At 38.1% G+C, this 16,987-nt stretch overlaps 1 protein-coding gene across 16 annotated transcripts in view; it reads left to right on the top strand.

Annotated features, from left to right (window-relative positions):
• The window catches only part of UBE2Q2 (ubiquitin conjugating enzyme E2 Q2), a 59,081-nt gene that overhangs the window by 19,591 nt on the left and 22,503 nt on the right, over window positions 1–16,987 (top strand). For 13 of the 16 annotated variants that reach the window (XR_013395797.1, XR_013395798.1, XR_013395799.1 and 10 more), the window contains 5 exons: window positions 6,514–6,573; window positions 10,320–10,460; window positions 13,105–13,189; window positions 14,851–14,911; window positions 15,966–16,056. Coding sequence is in view for 12 of the 16 variants with exons in the window: in XM_015142774.3 (XP_014998260.1) it covers window positions 6,514–6,573; window positions 10,320–10,460; window positions 13,105–13,189; window positions 14,851–14,911; window positions 15,966–16,056 (438 nt within the window). In the remaining 4 variants the exon portion in view is untranslated. The remainder of the gene's footprint in view (window positions 1–6,513; window positions 6,574–10,319; window positions 10,461–13,104; window positions 13,190–14,850; window positions 14,912–15,965; window positions 16,057–16,987) is intronic. The other 3 variants (XM_077939955.1, XM_077939958.1, XM_077939951.1) reach the window with 2 other exon arrangements.

Below are 16,987 nucleotides of genomic sequence, written 5' to 3' on the forward strand. Positions count from 1 at the left end.
GGAGGATCACTTGAGCCTGTGAGGTTGAGGCTGCAGTGGGCTGTGATCATGCCAGTGTACTCCAGCCAGCCTGGGTGACAGAATGGAACCCTATCTCAAAAAAAAAAAAAAAAAAGACTGAAAGACCGATTGGGAGTTCTTCGTGGCCAAGACTTGTCAACTGATAGCTTTTAGTGGGAATTTAGGCTGATTCCCAATTGTTATTCCCTACCCCTCTATCTTATCTCCTGGTGCAATCATAAATGGTGGCTGGAACTACTCCATTCCTCTGGATATGAAATCTGTGTTTTCTTGCCTGGGGTGGATGTATGTTTGCTTGGGTTCTGCTTAAGGAGATGTGGTAGAACAGTGTTTCAGGGCCTGGAAAATGTATTCTGTATATAGGCTTTTGTTAATCTGTTTACAGTGTTGCCTATCTGTCTCGCTTTCTGGGGTACCTAGTGTCTGAGTCTAGAGCCTCTTCAGGGTGCTGTGAGATAAATTTGCCTCCTTGTTATCGATATCCCCCTAACCTCCACCTTTGTGGGCTTTGCTCCATTAATTAACCATTTTCCATTTACTGTCATTGTCTAGAGGTGAGTTCTCGTCTGCTGGTAACCGCATTCCTTTTTTGTAATTGTGTGTTTATTCTTCACCGTAATTTTAGTGGAGTCTCAGGACAAAGAGCAAATGGGAGAATTATGTGTTCAGTATTCACTTTTCCTTCTGTGTTTTTTTTTTTTTTTTTTTTTTTTTTTTAATAGAGTCTCTCTGTTGCCCAGGCTGGAGTGTAGTGGCACGATCTCAACTCACTGCAACCTCTGCCTCCTGGGTTCAAGTGATTCTCCTGCTTCTCAGCCTTCTGAGTAGCTGGGATTACAAGCACATGCCACCACAGCCAGCTGATATTTTATAAACATCTATGATCACCTGACCAGTTTTTTTTTTTCTGAGTTGGAGTCTCACTTGCCGCCAAGGCTGGAGTACAGTGGCGTGATCTCGCCTCACTGCAGCCTCCGCATCCTGGGTTCAAGCAATTCTCTTGCCTCAGTCTCCCCGGTAGCTGGCCATCACACCTGGCTAATTTTTTGTATTTTTTAGTAGAGATGGGGTTTCGCTATGTTGGCCAGGCTGGTCTCGAACTCCTGACCTTGTGATCTGCCCGCAGCCTCCCAGAGTGCTGGGATTACAGGCGTGAGCCACTGCCCCTGACCCCTCACTTTTCCTTCTGTAGGACATTTGCAGCTTGTGTTTTTCACTGAATATCACATGGCCTTAATGCATAGAGAGCTAGCTGGTTTTTCATGATTATGCCCATGATTCTATGTAGGAATTTAACTTGTGAATTCCTAATTTTAAATCATCCTTGCATTTCTATAGTAAACACCATTAGAATGGATATGGTAATATTTTATTTTTGGATTTTTACTTCTGTATTAAGCTTATAGTTTGTTTCCTTTTAGGCTCTTATTTCAGTATCAAGGGTATGCAGGGCTGACTTTGAAAGCTTTACATCTTTGTTTCTAAGATCTAGGATGTAGATCTAGTTTACACAGTAATTTTCAACTGGAGATTTTTGCCTCCCATGGGACATTTGAAAATATCTGGAGCCATTTTTGGTTTTCACAGCTAGTCATGGTAGGGGGTGCTGTTGGCATTTCTTGGGTAGAGAGGATGTCACTAAACATCCTACAACACACGGGAGAACCCTCCACAAAGAATTGTCTGGCCCAATATATCAATATTGCTGAGGTTGAGAAACGGTGGTTTAAATAAAACTCCAATCTGGAGAATGAGTCTTTGACTGTCTTTTTCCTTTTTCTATGTATTGGTCTCCAGATTTTCCTCTTCAGTTTTAGTAACTGTAGATTAAAAAAAAAAAATGATCGCTTTATGTATACTTCTAAGCTGTTGCATCATATTCACATGTGGCTGTATGCCATTTTCACTTCAAAAGTTTTCTTTATCTTGATTACTTTTCGAAGGCTCGGCTGTTTTATTATATTAGTCTTGCGAAAGAATCCTTTAGTTTTATTTTTTAAATCTAGTGTTTTCTTTTTCATTTTTTGCTTATGTCTTAATTCCCCTTTTTATTTTGCTTTTTCTGGTTTAGTGGATTAATGTAATTTAAATTGCTTTTTAAACAAACATGTAAGGGTATACATTTTCTTTGGGTGCTGTTTGAGTTTATTGCACAAGTTTTAAAATCTATTTTCCAAGTAATTTTATTCCATCATTCATTCACATTGCCATACTATTAAAACTTTTTATTGTGAGAGATAAAATGTATTGAAAATATGTAAAACATAAGCTTAGTGTAACACATAATTAGAGTGAATACTTGGAAACCAACACCTAGCCAGCACCCAGGTGAAGAGAAAGGAACATTGCTTGCACTGTGGAAACCTTCTGCAGGCTTCTTCCCGATCACTGTTCCTCTATACGCTTATCTTTCCTTACGTTTCTCTAGTGTTATCACTCATGTATGCATCCTTGAACAATACAGTGTAGTGTTGCCTATTGTTGAACTTCTGAAAATCATACTATATGTATTATTTCATTTTTGTTGTGCTCAACATTGTGTGTGAAATTTGTTCCTATTTTGTGTAGCTATAGTTGTTTTGCATTGCTGTATTTATTCCATTGTTTGAATACACCCTACCATTTATCCCCTTGACTAGATACAGACATGTGGGTTGTTTCCAGTGTTGTTAGGAACAGCGAATGCTGCTGTGATCATTCTTGTCTGTATTTCATTGTACCCCGTGCCAGCATTTTTCTGGGGTACATACTTAAGGGCATGAGGATCAATTTCTTCTTTTACTCAAGAGTTATCTAGGAAAAAAAACTTTTTTTTTTTTTTTTTTTTTTTGAGACGGAGTCTCACGCTGTTGCCCAGGCTGGAGTGCAGTGGCGCGATCTCGGCTCACTGCAAGCTCCACCTCCCGGGTTCCCGCCATTCTCCTGCCTCAGCCTCCTGAGTAGCTGGGACTACAGGCGCCCGCCACTGCGCCCGGCTAATTTTTTGTATTTTTAGTAGAGACGGGGTTTCACTGTGGTCTCGATCTCCTGACCTTGTGATCCGCCCGCCTCGGCCTCCCAAAGTGCTGGGATTACAGGCTTGAGCCACCGCGCCCGGCCGAAAAAAAACTTTTTAAAAAGCATTTTCAGGTGGCTTTTCAGTTATTTTTAGTGCATCAATATGGTCAGAGAATATGGCCTGTGACCTTTCAGCTGCATTATCAGCAATCGTTTAGATTTCACTATTGGTGTTAATGTTGTCTTTGCTTATTGTTGCTTCTTGTATTATGTCTCCTGCTCCCTGCCCCTCAAGTATATCTCTGAATAATATCCTGTTTTTTTGTTTTGTTTTGTTTTGTTTTTACCTAGAAAGCATTTGCAGGGATGTGTATGGAGAGCGTCCCTTGAATACTTACTGTCTGTTATCATTTGTTCAACAAATATCTGACTCTGTATAAAGTATTCCACATTGGTGTGGAGAATCTGGAGGTGAACATACACAGACATGCTTCCTGTATTGATGGAGCTAGATATAGAATTCTGAGTTCATAATTGAGTCTATTCCCAGTTATTTACACTTCTATCTTCTGATATTTGTTACAAATGAAAAGTCTGATGCCTATCTCATTCTTACTTCTTTCTGTTTGTTATTTTTTCTTTCTGGTAGTTGGTATGATTTTCTCTGTAACTGTAAAGTGTGGGGGTTTTACTTTTCAGTATTCCTTTTTTTTTTTTTTTTGAAACAGGGTCTTGCTCTCTTGCCCAGGCTAGAGTGCAGTGATGTGATCATGGCTTGCTGCAGCCTCTACCTCCTGGGCACAAGCAGTCCTCCCACCTCAGCCTCCTGAGTAGCTGGGACTACAAGTGCGCTCTGCCACCATGCACGGCTAATTTTTAAAATTTTTTTGTGGAGATGGGTTTTCACCATGTTGTCCAAGCTGGTCTCAAATTCCTGGGCTCAAGTGATCCTCCTGCCTTGGCCTCCCAAAGTGTTACAGGCATGAGCCACTGTGTCAGGCCTTCAGTATTCCTTTGGGGCATTCAGAGCCACTTAATATTCTAAAGTCTTTATTTAGCTCAGCAGCACTTATCTCTTTTCTTTCTTTTTATTCCCCTTCATCCTCTGGATGAATGTTAGATCTCTATATCTTTGATGTCCCTGAACGGTTCTCTTACTTACGTCTCTTCTGTTTTTTCCCCCATCTCCTTTTTTTCTCTGTTCTAAGGGAATGTCACTGTTTGGTTTTCTTAATCATAAATGCCTTGTTGGGTCAAGTGCATAGTACTCTGGCCCTTCTACAAGTGGTTTTTTGGGGGTGGGAGAGGGGATCTTATTTTTACTTTGTAGAATTGTGCTTGCATAGTAATCTGTTTATTTTGTGGATGCAGTATCTTCTCAATTACTACTAAAGATCCCAATTAGGTTTTAAAATTCTATTTATTTCCTTCATTAGTAATGCTTCAGATCATTTGTGCTTATTTGACTTGGCACTTTCCTTTCAGATTGCTAATTTTCTTCAGCTCACTGGTGATACATGGTTATCTCTTCATTTATAGATGAGATATACCATTGATCAGTATCCGTTGTTGATCTGAGTGTCTTCAGAATTGTCACTCTTTTCTGCTGTGGCCTCCCCCTCCTGGTTTGCAGATCTGTGCTCTTCCTGTGGCATGAGGATGGGGAGGTGGTGGCTGGTGAGCTTTCTAGCTCTTGAGCTAAAAGGAAGAGGCCGAGTCTGTTAGAAGATTTTGCTGCTGCGTTGAGTTATATTCAAACGCTCTGTCTTTTCTCTCTGGTTTTGAGACTCATAGAGGCCATCAAGATAGAGTTCCTATCTAGGAGAGTGATCCTTACCAACTGTAGATGAGACAAGTACAGTAAAGAATGTCTGATTCTTCTGAAAAAAAGTGGTCCCTCCATTATTTGGATTGAATTTGTGACTTTCTCAAGCCCAGCAGTCTGATTCCATCTCCTTTGTATCTTCCAGCATGTCCTTATAGTTTTGGTTCACTAAGAGTATTCTCCTTGTATTTGTTGTTTTTCTGCTGCTGCAGCAGACTTACTCTTTTTTTGTAAAATTCTGTCATTTCAATGGGGTTTTGAAAAGAGGACCAGGCCACATCTTGAAATGAAATTCGTCTTAGGACTTCCCAAGCTTAACTCACTTTTTGTTTTGATTAAATTACTTCCCCTTTTTGAGGTGGTGGGAGCTCAGCTTTCTCATTTTAAAATGAAGGATAGTAACTGGGCTGATGGTGACAGACCCGGATGCATGTGATAATCACCTCAGAGAACTTTTGAAAAACAGATTCTCTGGGTCAGCTTTGAAATTGGCATTTCAAAAATGCTCTTTCAATCACTGATGCAACCAAACTCTTTGGGACTTTTAGGCTAGGTATATAGTCTTTAGATACCCAGAATAGTTTGACTTGGAATATAACAATTTAGGGAAATGAAAAAGGGGAGAATTACATTTCGGAAGCTGCTTGCTTCCATTTTCCATTTAGTTTTTAGAAGACAGTGTCTAAAGAGATGCAGATTTAAAGGAAATACAAATTAATTCTGCATAGGTATGTTTATCTACATGGAATTCTCCAGCTGACTAATCCAGAAGAGTTCTAATACCCTCTGTGATCATGGGTTTGTTTTTCTTGAGAATTATTCCATCAGAGTATCTAATAACAGATGCTTAGATACTGCTGAGACCTTTGTTGGTCTTACTTGATCTCTGGATCCTAGTTTCTTGATCTTTTACATATTCTGTGTTCTAACCTGAACTGGCCTTCATGGTTAAAGATGCATGTATAAATAGTGTCCTGGCCAGGAAGCTTATCTTTTGAACTTTGCCAAAAATGAATATGAAGGCCCTTCCTAAAACCCCATCAAATTCATTTCTGAACTTGATAAATTGTAAATTGTGTAAATTGATAAGTTGTGTCTTGTAGAGAAGTATTTTGTAGTAAAATGTTTTTAAAAAGAAAATTTGCTTTTTAGTGAGGTGGTCATTTCATAATTCTTAGTTTTGTGAAATGTCTATCAATAACACATCTGACCTTTCAAAATGTAAGACAATTGAATTTATGTAATAATTCAGGCTTTTCAAAGTTAAAAAGGTAGCTATTTTAAGGAATCGGTAGTTTGGGAGATTTTATTTTAAATAAGCCATTGATCTTAGGCACACAGCCGTACAAGTAAAATGTTTTCTTATTTTAAATTAGATTATGTTTTAACATTTTTTTCTGTTTTGCTTTGTATTTGATTGCTTTTCTTTATTCCTGAGGCATCCATTAAGTTGAATTGTTCAAAATTGTTTCATTTTTAAAAGCTGATAACTTATTTATTAGTCAAAGCTGGATTTAAAGATAAACATTTTAATTTTAATAAACTGGTAGTGGGACTGCAGTGACAGTTGGTTGAGAGTTTGTCCCTAAAGCTATGGCACCAGTCTTTAATGTACTCAGCCTGTGCATATTTGTTCTGTGTAGCCGTGGCAGATTCATTCTTTGTTTCAGAATGGGACAACAGAAGAAGTGACTTCAGAAGAAGAGGAAGAAGAAGAAGAGATGGCTGAAGTAGGTATTTTATATAAAATAAGAGTTCATAAATGTCTTCATTTTTGAACATTTGAGTAATTCTTAAATCTTTTTTATAGACTGCTATTAAGGTGGAATAATTGAAAGCACATTGTATTTGGAATGGAATATAATTTCCCAACTCTGGCTTTACCTTTAATGATATGCCTTTGAGGAAATTTATCTGAATTCTTTGGATTTGATTTCTTGGAAAACAAAAGCTCTTAACATTTAGCACTAAAATTATATTTATATTTAATATTGATCACTACTTAATCTGTATTTGGTTATATTTAGGAAGAGGAACTACTGAGTTTATAAAACTTCGTTTGCATAAAAGGAGAATTTGAGAACATTTTAGGGACTACTCACCAGAAGTAGTGAAACTGTCTCTCATTGAAAAATCATCAATGAATTTTGTCTTAATCTGGTTTACACTATTTTAACAGAATACTGGAGACTGGGTAATTTATAAAGAACAGACATTTATTTTCTCACTGTTCTGAAGTCTGGGAGGTCCAAGATCAAGATACCAACATTTGGTGTCTGAGGACCTTCTTGTTGCATCCTCTCACATGGTAGAAGGCAGAAGGGCAGGAGAGCAAGCTAGTCCAGTGTGTGAAGCCTCATTTGTAAGGGCCTTAATCCCATTAGGGAGGAAGAAGCCCTCTTGGCCTAATCACCTCTTAAAAGTCCTACCTCTTAATATCACATTGGCCAACACCTGAATTTTGGAGGCAGCACATTTAAATCATGGCAAATTTAGTAGAGCTCATTCCAAAGACATTGAGCTTAGGCCAGTTGTCAGTCATGGATATAATTTTAGATGTTTTCAAGCTCTGAAACTTTGCATTTAAAATCAAACTTCAGAACAAAGATCTTTGTTTCTGCGTTGACCAAATAGAAGATATATGGATTCCATGATCTTGATTTAAAAAAAAAAAATTTTTTTTTTTTTTCTGTTTTGGGTCTTATAATCAATGTATGCTTTTATTTTCTTAATTTGGAAATTTTTAATCTAAAATATACTTTTAGAATGCTTCAGAACTAATGAAGCAGTGTTGTAGACTTGTTTTGGTTTTTTGAGACAGGGTCTCACTGTGGCGCAGGCTGGAGTGCAGTACTGTAATCGTGGCTCACTGCAACCTTGAACTCCTGGACTCAAGCAATCCTCCCACCTCAGCCTTCTGAGTAGCTGGGAGTACAGGCATGTGCCCCATGCCCAGCTTTTTAAACATTTTTTATTGTAGAGATAGGGTCTCATTCTTTTGTCCAGGCTCATCTCGTGAACTCCCGACCTCAAGTGATCGACCACCTTGGCCTCCCAAAGTGTTGGGATTATAGACGTGTGCCACTGTTCCTGGGTATAGGCTTGTTTTATGAGTCTGGGAGTAAAATACTCTTAAAATTGTCCAGTTAGAATAAGAATTTGTTTTAATGTTTTTATGCAGTTTAGCTTAGGTGGAATAAACTGCATGAAAACGTTAAACCTTTTCTGTGGGTACAGTATACCATGAAGCAGCCATTGTACTAAAGTTCATGAACTTTTTCTTTTTCCCCTCACAAGCTAATAAACAAGGGGCTGCAACATTGAGGGAAAACTAGAAAGGAAGGAGAATGGACTTTGGAGATGTCAGATTAGGACAGTTGGAAAGAAGATATTCTAGGCTCCTAAAATAATATGGGAAGAGGCTCAGAACAACCTTGGACATAGTGGGTTTGGGTTCATTGGATACTTTTCTTTTGAGAAGGAGTGTTGATGTGTTGAAGTCATGAAAAAACAAGATTGGCTAGAAAAGGCAAATGGTTAAAAGTCTTGAATTCGAGACAGGTGTGTTTCTATTTGGTGTGATTTTTGATAGGAAGGCCTTAAGCATGGAATAGTGTGCTGAGGATATTTTAGAAAGATAATGTTGAATTCTGTTTGGGATGTGCTGATTAATACTCAGGGAAAGTAGTTTTGTGGATGGGAGCATGACTGATGTTGAAGGTATAGGAGGAAATATAGGCTAAAGGCATTTGTGAGAATTGTGAGAAAAACGTGTAGGATGGAAGATTGGTGCTGAAAGGTGCACACAGGGAGAAGGGAGCTCCATGAAGTATGGAGTCATGGGCAGAGTTTGAGTGAGAACAGAACATTAATAGGGCTTGAAGAGATGGCATTCCAAAAAGAAGGCTGTGGAGGTGAAGGCTGCAGTGAGCCGAGATCTTGTCACTGCACTCCAGCCAGGGCAACAGAGTGAGACTCCATCTCAAAAAATAAAAAAAATAAAAAAACCAAAAAGGAGGCCTATTGAATGGATAGAAGGTAGTCATTAACCTGGTCTAGAAGTCAGTGAATTAGCCTGCTTGGGAAAGAAAAAAGTCGAGATGAGTATAAACTACTCCTTTAGAGATTCTGGCAATTGAAGTAGAGAAGTAAGGTAATTGCAAAAAGTTAGGATTTAAATTCTGCATAGATTTATATATGTGTAAGAACAAATAGTATGGGAAAGGAGGGAGCAGAATGATGTGAATAAAGATACTGGTCTAGGGGTATTCAAATTCTTTTTTTTTTTTTTTTTTTTTGAGATAGTCTTGCTCTGTCACCCAGGCTGGAGTACAGTGGCATGATCATAGCTCACTGCAGCCTCAAACTCCTGGGCCCACATGATCCTCCTATCTCAGCCTCCTGAGGACTTGAGATAAAGTTCTTTTTCTAACTTTTTTTCTAGTTATAAATGTCAATAGATGCTTACTACATAAAACTTGGAAATTAGGGGAAGGCATTAAATGTCTCCAGAGATAACTAAAATTAACTGAAATTAATATTTCAATATAAGTTCTTCTGGTCTTCCTTTTTCTGTGCTTATTTCAGCATAATTGAAATTCTTTCTTTTTTGTGTTCTGTTTTTCATTTTAAAGTTTTTCGATACAGGAGAAATTATGCTATGTTAGTATTTCAGTGGCCTCTTAATATTTTGCTATTTTTGCACATGCAGATTTTGTGTTTGTTTTTGTGGTTGCAAGGTTGAAATAGGTGTCTTTATGCCTAAATTAGTGTTTACAGTTTAAACTAGTTTCTTAGAATACAATTCTAGAAGTTGAGTTTCTGGAACAAACTAAGAACACTTTGGGTTCTTGACACCTGCTGCTAAACTGTTTTAAAGGTTCCTCTTAATAGGAGATTTAGAAGATGGCTTATTTGGGCCGGGCGCGGTGGCTCAAGCCTGTAATCCCAGCACTTTGGGAGGCCGAGGCGGGCGGATCACAAGGTCAGGAGATCGAGACCACAGTGAAACCCCGTCTCTACTAAAAATACAAAAAATTAGCCGGGCGCGGTGGCGGGCGCCTGCAGTCCCAGCTACTCAGGAGGCTGAGGCAGGAGAATGGCGTGAACCCAGGAGGCGGAGCTTGCAGTGAGCCGAGATCGCGCCACTGCACTCCAGCCTGGGCAACAGCGTGAGACTCTGTCTCAAAAAAAAAAAAAAAAAAAAAAAAAGAAGATGGCTTATTTGGTAATAATTATGATTTTGTAAAGCTTTTAAATCTGCTTTACTCAGAGTCTAGCTTTTAAATAAAATATAGGATATAAAAGGTGGGAGCCTCTTGAATGGAATGGGGGGGGGTTTTCTCTCTCCCCATAGAATAGCTATATTTTGTTTCTTGTCCCTCATTAAGTCAAGAGTAATTTAATGTTATTTTGGCATAAGAAATTGCTGAAGAAAAATAGCTTGAATAAGCTAACATTTTTCTTCTTTTTGCAGGATATAGAAGACTTAGATCACTATGAGATGAAGGAAGAAGAGCCTATTAGTGGGAAAAAGTCAGAGGATGAAGGAATTGAAAAAGAAAATTTGGCAATATTAGAGAAAATTAGGAAGACTCAAAGGCAAGACCATTTAAATGTAAGTGTGTGTAGATATGTAGAACCTGGACTTTTGTGGTTAAATAATTATAGTTAATAAGGCAATTCATTAACATGCCGACCTCAGCTGCCCTCCTCCTCCATTCCTGCCTTAGTGGTGGACTCAGTCATACGTTTTTAAAAACAGGGTCTTGCTCTGTCACCTAGGCTAGAGTGCAGTGGCACATAGTTCAGTGTAGCCTTGATCTCTCAGGCTCCAGTAATCCTCCTGCCTCAGCCTCCCAGGTAGCTTGGACTATAGGCATGTGCCACCGTGCCAGGCTAGTTTTTTTTTTATTTTTAGTAGCGATAAGGTCTCTCTGTGTTGCCCAGGCAGGTCTTGAACACCTGAGTTCAAACGATCCTCCCATGTCAGCCTCCCGAAGTACTGGGATTGCAGGCAAGAGCCACCGTGCCTAGCCTTAGTCATATGTTTTGTTGCTGTAGATTACATTTCTTATCTATGGATAGCCACTTTTTACCCTGTTCATCTGCTCTTCACATCCTGGAACCACCTGCTGATCCCTGTACGTGCCCCTTTCCGGCCTGTTTATGCTGTTTTCTCTGCTTACCTTCCTCCCATGGGATCTGTATATTCAAATTCATTCTCTCCTACAAAATATAATTCAAGTTCTTTCTCCTTGGTGAAGGAGACTTTGGTCTGTCCTACTCTGACCCAACCAAAAGTAATTTTTCTCTTTTGACTTAACATCTTTTTTTTTTTTTAAATGAAGTCACGCTCTGTCTCCTGGCTGGAGTGTGGTGGCATAATCTCAGCTCACTGCAGCTTCCACCTCCCAGGTTCAAGCAATTCTTCTGTCTCACCCTCCCGTGCAGCTGGGATTATAGGTGTGCACCGCCACACCTGGCTAATTTTTGTATTTTTAGTAGAGACAGGGTTTCCTCATGTTGGCCAGGCTGGTCTTGAACTCCCAACTTCAAGTGATTCACCTGCTTGGGCCTTCCAAAGTGCTGGGATTACAGGTGTGAGCCACCGTGCCCGGCCACAACTTAATATCTCTTTTACATGAAGCAGCAGGATGTGAAAAGAACACTGAGTTTGGTGACAAACACACCTTTTATGGTTTCACTTTCCTCAACTCTAAAATACGGCTAGATAGTACATACCTTTTGGATGATTGCTATCAAAAATAAATGAAAATGATGTGTATATATATAAAATGTTCAGAGTAGGGAAACATCAAATGATTGAACACTTACTACTTCCTGCCTTATATTAGAGCTGTTGACCAACTCCATGAAATCTGTGTAGCAGTTAGTTTGTCTTGGGCACAGGTTCCCGAAAACAGGGAATGAATTGTTAGGTAAGTAGATGCCAAATGTTGAAAACAGGTAGATTACTCTCCCTCCTTCAATCTTATTTCTATATTAATCTAATTTATAATTTTTAGTAGAGCAAAGAAGTTTAGTCAGGCCCCAATATCTTGATTACTTAAAAAACAAAGTTTGTGTCATTTGAATTAATGATAACTGTACTTTGTGTCTTGTGATCAATTCCAGTTTGAGTTATAGTCAAAAAACTATAAATTATTGAACACCTTTGCATGACCGATACTATGCCAAGTACTTTATACTTCATATATCTTCACATTTAGTCTTCATAGCCACCATGTGAATTAGGTACTCTTCATATTTTAGAGATAGGAAAAACTTCTCTTATTTTGTAGATATGAAATGAGCTAGGAAACTTGATTTTTTCCTCCCCTTCAAAGTATAGTGCAATGTTTAAAATCTTTAATTTCACGTGACCAAAAAATAGTTCCGTTTATATTTAGTCTTACGATAAGATATTGATGTGTTTTCATCTTTAGAGATGTCCCTGCTCTGAAAAACTAAAACCAGTCGCATGTAGACACACGTTTCTCAGTGTCTTAATGTGCGAACTAGACCATCTGTGTAATATTCTTGCTTGCAGTCTTATGACTTAACATCTTTTTTTTTTTTTTATGAAGTCACTTTTTTTAATGAATGGAGCTGTATTTTAGTTAATAATGTGTCACCTTGAGTGTCTTATAGTAATTGCTGGGGTTTGGAATAGACTCATACTGAATTCTATACTATTGTGGAATCCATGGTGGTCTGGACATGTTGACTAGACTTTTTCACACGATAAGAAATAGGAAATGAACCAGACTTGTGCCTAGTTTTATATCCTCTTGAAACTTCATAATGCTTCATTTAATTGGACTTTTTTTACTTCTTAAAATGTTGAGGTTGGGTGCAGTGGCTCATGCCTGTAATCCCAGCACTTTGGGAGGCCGAGGCAGGCGGATCACAAGGTCAAGAGATTGAGACCATCCTGGCCAACATGGTGAAATTCCGTCTCCACCAAAAAAAAAAAAAAACAAAAAACCCCCCAAAATTAGCTGGACGTGGTGGTGCGCACCTGTAGTCTCAGCTACTTGGGAGGCTGAGGTAGAAGAATTGCTTGAACCGGGAGGCGGAGGTTGCAGTTGCGCCACTGCACTCCAGCCTGGGCGACAGGGCAAGACTCCATCTCCAAAAAAAAAAAAAAAAGTTGAACGGTGATCCATTTTTGCTGTAATCTTTTAGATCAGGTTGAAATATCTTAAATCTTTACTTAGCTCAGCAGACCCTGGTAAACAGTGGCTTTTGTGTTTCAGGGTGCAGTGTCTGGGTCAGTGCAAGCTTCAGATAGACTTATGAAAGAGCTCAGGGACATATACAGATCACAGAGTTATAAAACAGGTAAGGATCTCTGGATCCCTGCTCTCCTTATGGTTCTTCTGCTCTTTTCTATTGTCAGATTATAAATGTCATTTCTTAAAACTGGACAGAAATGGAAATGTTTACTAGCTTTATTTTAGGAATGTGAAACTCAAATGCAATCAAGTTCCAAAAGATGTAAGAGTAAAATAGGATGAGTTTACTTGTTTTTCGGATTTTTAAAAAATGTTTTTATAAGTCCATTGGAATTTTGTCCTCTTCTTGAAAAGAGTGAACTCTTACATGTATTTTTATCTTCTGGCGAAAGCATGAGCAATATTGCTTGGAAAGTAAATAAGAGTAATACATTTCATTGTAAACAGAGAATGATTGCCAAGTTGATTTCTATGATTCCGCCCCCCCATTTTTGAAAGCAAGATAATCGACTCTTATTGTAGAGATAGTTATGTTATTACCTTTAAAATATGTAGGTTTTTAAAGTTTTTATTTCATTGTTTGACTTGAGTATTCTTACTCATTATGACTTGAATGTTATGGAATCTGTCGTAACTAGAGGTAAAATTCTCATATTGTTACAGATTCTAATAGTATTAAATAATGAGCCAAACTTTAATTTGAAAAGATAGCATTGGTTGGGTGCAGTGGCTCACACCTGTAATCCCTGCACTTTGGGAGGCCAGGGTGGTCAGATCACCTGAAGTTAGGAGTTCGAGACCAGCCTGGCCAACATGGCGAAGCCCTATCTCTACTAAAAATAAAAAATTAGCCGGGCGTGGTGGCGGGCACCTGTGATCCCAGCTGCTCAGTAGGCTGAGGCAGGAGAATCGCTTGAACCCAGGAGGCGGAGGCTGCAGTGAGCCAAGATTGTACCACTGCACTCCAGCCTGGGTGGCAAGAGTGAGACTGTCAAAAAAAAAAAAAAAAAAAAGCATTATGACCCATTCAAGAATTCTTAGTATGAACAAATCAAAATTAATTAGAACTTGCTTAAAAAAATAAAAACAAGGAAAAACCCTTGCTTTGTAGTGTGCAGGATAAGCCAAACTTGTTTCTGACTTATTAGAATTGTGGGTGTCCTTACAGTTTTTTGTGTAAGAAGTCTAAAAGTTTATCTGTAGAAACCTAATAAAGCACAAACATTTGAATACTGGTTTTATTTTTAAATGTTAAGTAATCATTTGTTTCAGCATTGTTTATATAGGAAAAAAACCAGATATTGGGTGGAATTTGTTAAAGCATATCCATAAAATAAACTACTGGAAAGTCATTAAAAAGATTGTGAATAGATTTAGGTATACTAACTTGGAAAAATGTCCCTGAAAGTTGAAGAGACATTATAAAACAACATACGTAGAAGGATTCCGTCTTTGTAGAAATGTATGTTCATGGAAGAAAAGTCTTAAGTACCTATGATTTTGCATAATCTTTTTTTTTCAGTCAGACTAAATGGTAAGCAGTTTTTCAACTCATTAAAGAATCTTCTCAATTGATGGCTGTAATGATCTGTTAAGGGCATAAGATACTCAGCTGCAGTGGTGTAATATTTACTATATAGCTTAGTCGTTCCATGTTTTAAGAGAAAAATTCCTAGCTTTTGTTGACTATTCAGTTTATACATTTATACTATAGTAATAGTTATATGATCAAATGAAGAGTAGCTAACATGCTCTGTATCTTAACAGGGATTTATTCAGTGGAACTCATAAATGACAGTTTATATGACTGGCATGTTAAACTGCAGAAGTAAGTGACTTTTTAATGCTAACCCACCCTTCACAATGGTAGATTATCACAGTGGAGGCTATTTTCCTTCTAACTTGATACCTTTATACTATGACTTGTACTTAGAACTTTAGACCTTGTTTCTATAGAAATAGTTCTTAGATTGTTTAAATGAGCTGTTTCTGAGGCTTAATAAAAAAGTGAGGAAGAGGAAGGACAGAAAGGAAGGACCAGCTGTGGGATAAAGTGTTTTATGGAGTTAGACCAGGGGAACTTAGAAACAAAAGTATATTTAATAACTTCATGAGACTGTGATAACCAGTTTATATTTGAAATATATACAGCACTTTGGGAGATTGAGGTGAGAGGATCTCTTGAGCCCAGGAGTTTGAGACCTGCCTGGGCAACATAGCAAGACTTCATCTCTACAAAAAAAAAAAAAAAACATTAGCCAGGCATGGTGGAGTACACCTGTAGTCCCAGCTACTGGGGGTGGTAGGAGGCTGAGGCAGGAAGATCTTGAGCTCCAGAGGTCAAGGCTGCAGTGAGCCATGATTGTATCACTATATTCCAGCCTGGGCAACAGAATGAGGCACCCTGTCTCTTTAAAAAAAAAAAAAAAAAAAAAAAAAAGTTGCGGGGAGATGGGACTCAAATTGGATCTGTATATATAGAACAGTTGTAGAAAAATACGGATTTTTTTAGTGATTTAACTTTTCGTAGTTCAGTCCATGGCAAACTTTTCTCCTTGAACCCTTTGGCTATAATAATATAAGTTTAATAAGAAAATTATACACATGTGACTATTTTCCTTTAGAATGACTGCAAACTCTGAACCCCTTATTAGATTAGATTTAGAGTATTATGGTCTCTTTTGGACATTTATTCCCAAGGAGCTGGAAGCTATAGTGACCTCTATTTTTCCTGGTGATAAAGAGCAGCTTTAGACCTTCTCTTTCTGGAACTTACCCTAGGTGCTCTATTTTAGCTGTCAGACTAGTTCATTTTTGAGTTTAGTTAAAAAAAAATCTCTTAACTTTTTATTTGAACTGTTTTTTTGTTTTGTAATTCTTAGGGTTGACCCTGATAGTCCTTTGCACAGTGATCTTCAGATCTTAAAAGAAAAAGAAGGCATAGAATATATTTTGCTTAACTTCTCTTTTAAGGTAAGAAAATAGTTACAGGACCCCATATACTTCCAGTGGGGGGGCGTATATTTGTACAAGTGCTTTGGAAAAAAATTTGGTAAAGTAGAAGATACTCATACCCTATGATTCAGGAATCTTGTAGACATATTCTCTGTAAGAGATGAGTAATTAGGTGTACCAGGAGACACAGGAATGTTCAGAGAAGCATCGTTTATACTAGCCCTAAACAGAAAACCCAAGTGTTCTTTCCAATAAAATGGAGAAATGTGGTGTTTATAAAATGGTTTACAGCTATGTGGGACAAGATGGGTGGATCTTGAACACACTTGTAAATGAGACTGGACTCCAAAACCTATTTTGTACAATTTCCTTTATATAGAGTTCAAAAATAGGTAAAACTAATGTTGGTTAGGGCATGCATTCTTAGTGGAGACAATATCACCTGTAGTGGAGTGAAAATTGATCTTTGAAGTGAAAACAATCTTAGCTATTAAAATGGTCTGCTGCCCTCCAAAGGGCCACAGAACATAAACAGATAATACGATTTATCTGTGGTGTTAAAATTCTGTGGAGCGGGGCGGGGGGGGTGGTAAAATTAGGAAGAAAACTTCTAAAAAGGCTTCTTAGGGGGGCAAAAATGAAAAGAAAACTGAGAAACACTTAATCATGGATTCATACTTGGGCAGTAAAACTGCCCAAGAACAAAGAGGTGATTACATACAGGTTAGGGTAAGGAGTCCATCTAGGTGGGAGGTAGGGAGGTGTGAACTGAAAGGTACATCTGTGCAAGCTTCTTGGATACTGGCTGGAATATATTTCTGGACCAGGTTGGTGGTTACATGGGCACATAATTTACAATAGCTTCTTAAGGTATATCTCTATATTTTATGTACTTTTCTGAATTTATGTGTTATGTTTCATAAGGGTTTATAAATTTTATTTTATTTTA

This window comes from Macaca mulatta, chromosome 7, assembly GCF_049350105.2.
Source record: "Macaca mulatta isolate MMU2019108-1 chromosome 7, T2T-MMU8v2.0, whole genome shotgun sequence".
NCBI lineage: Eukaryota > Metazoa > Chordata > Mammalia > Primates > Cercopithecidae > Macaca > Macaca mulatta.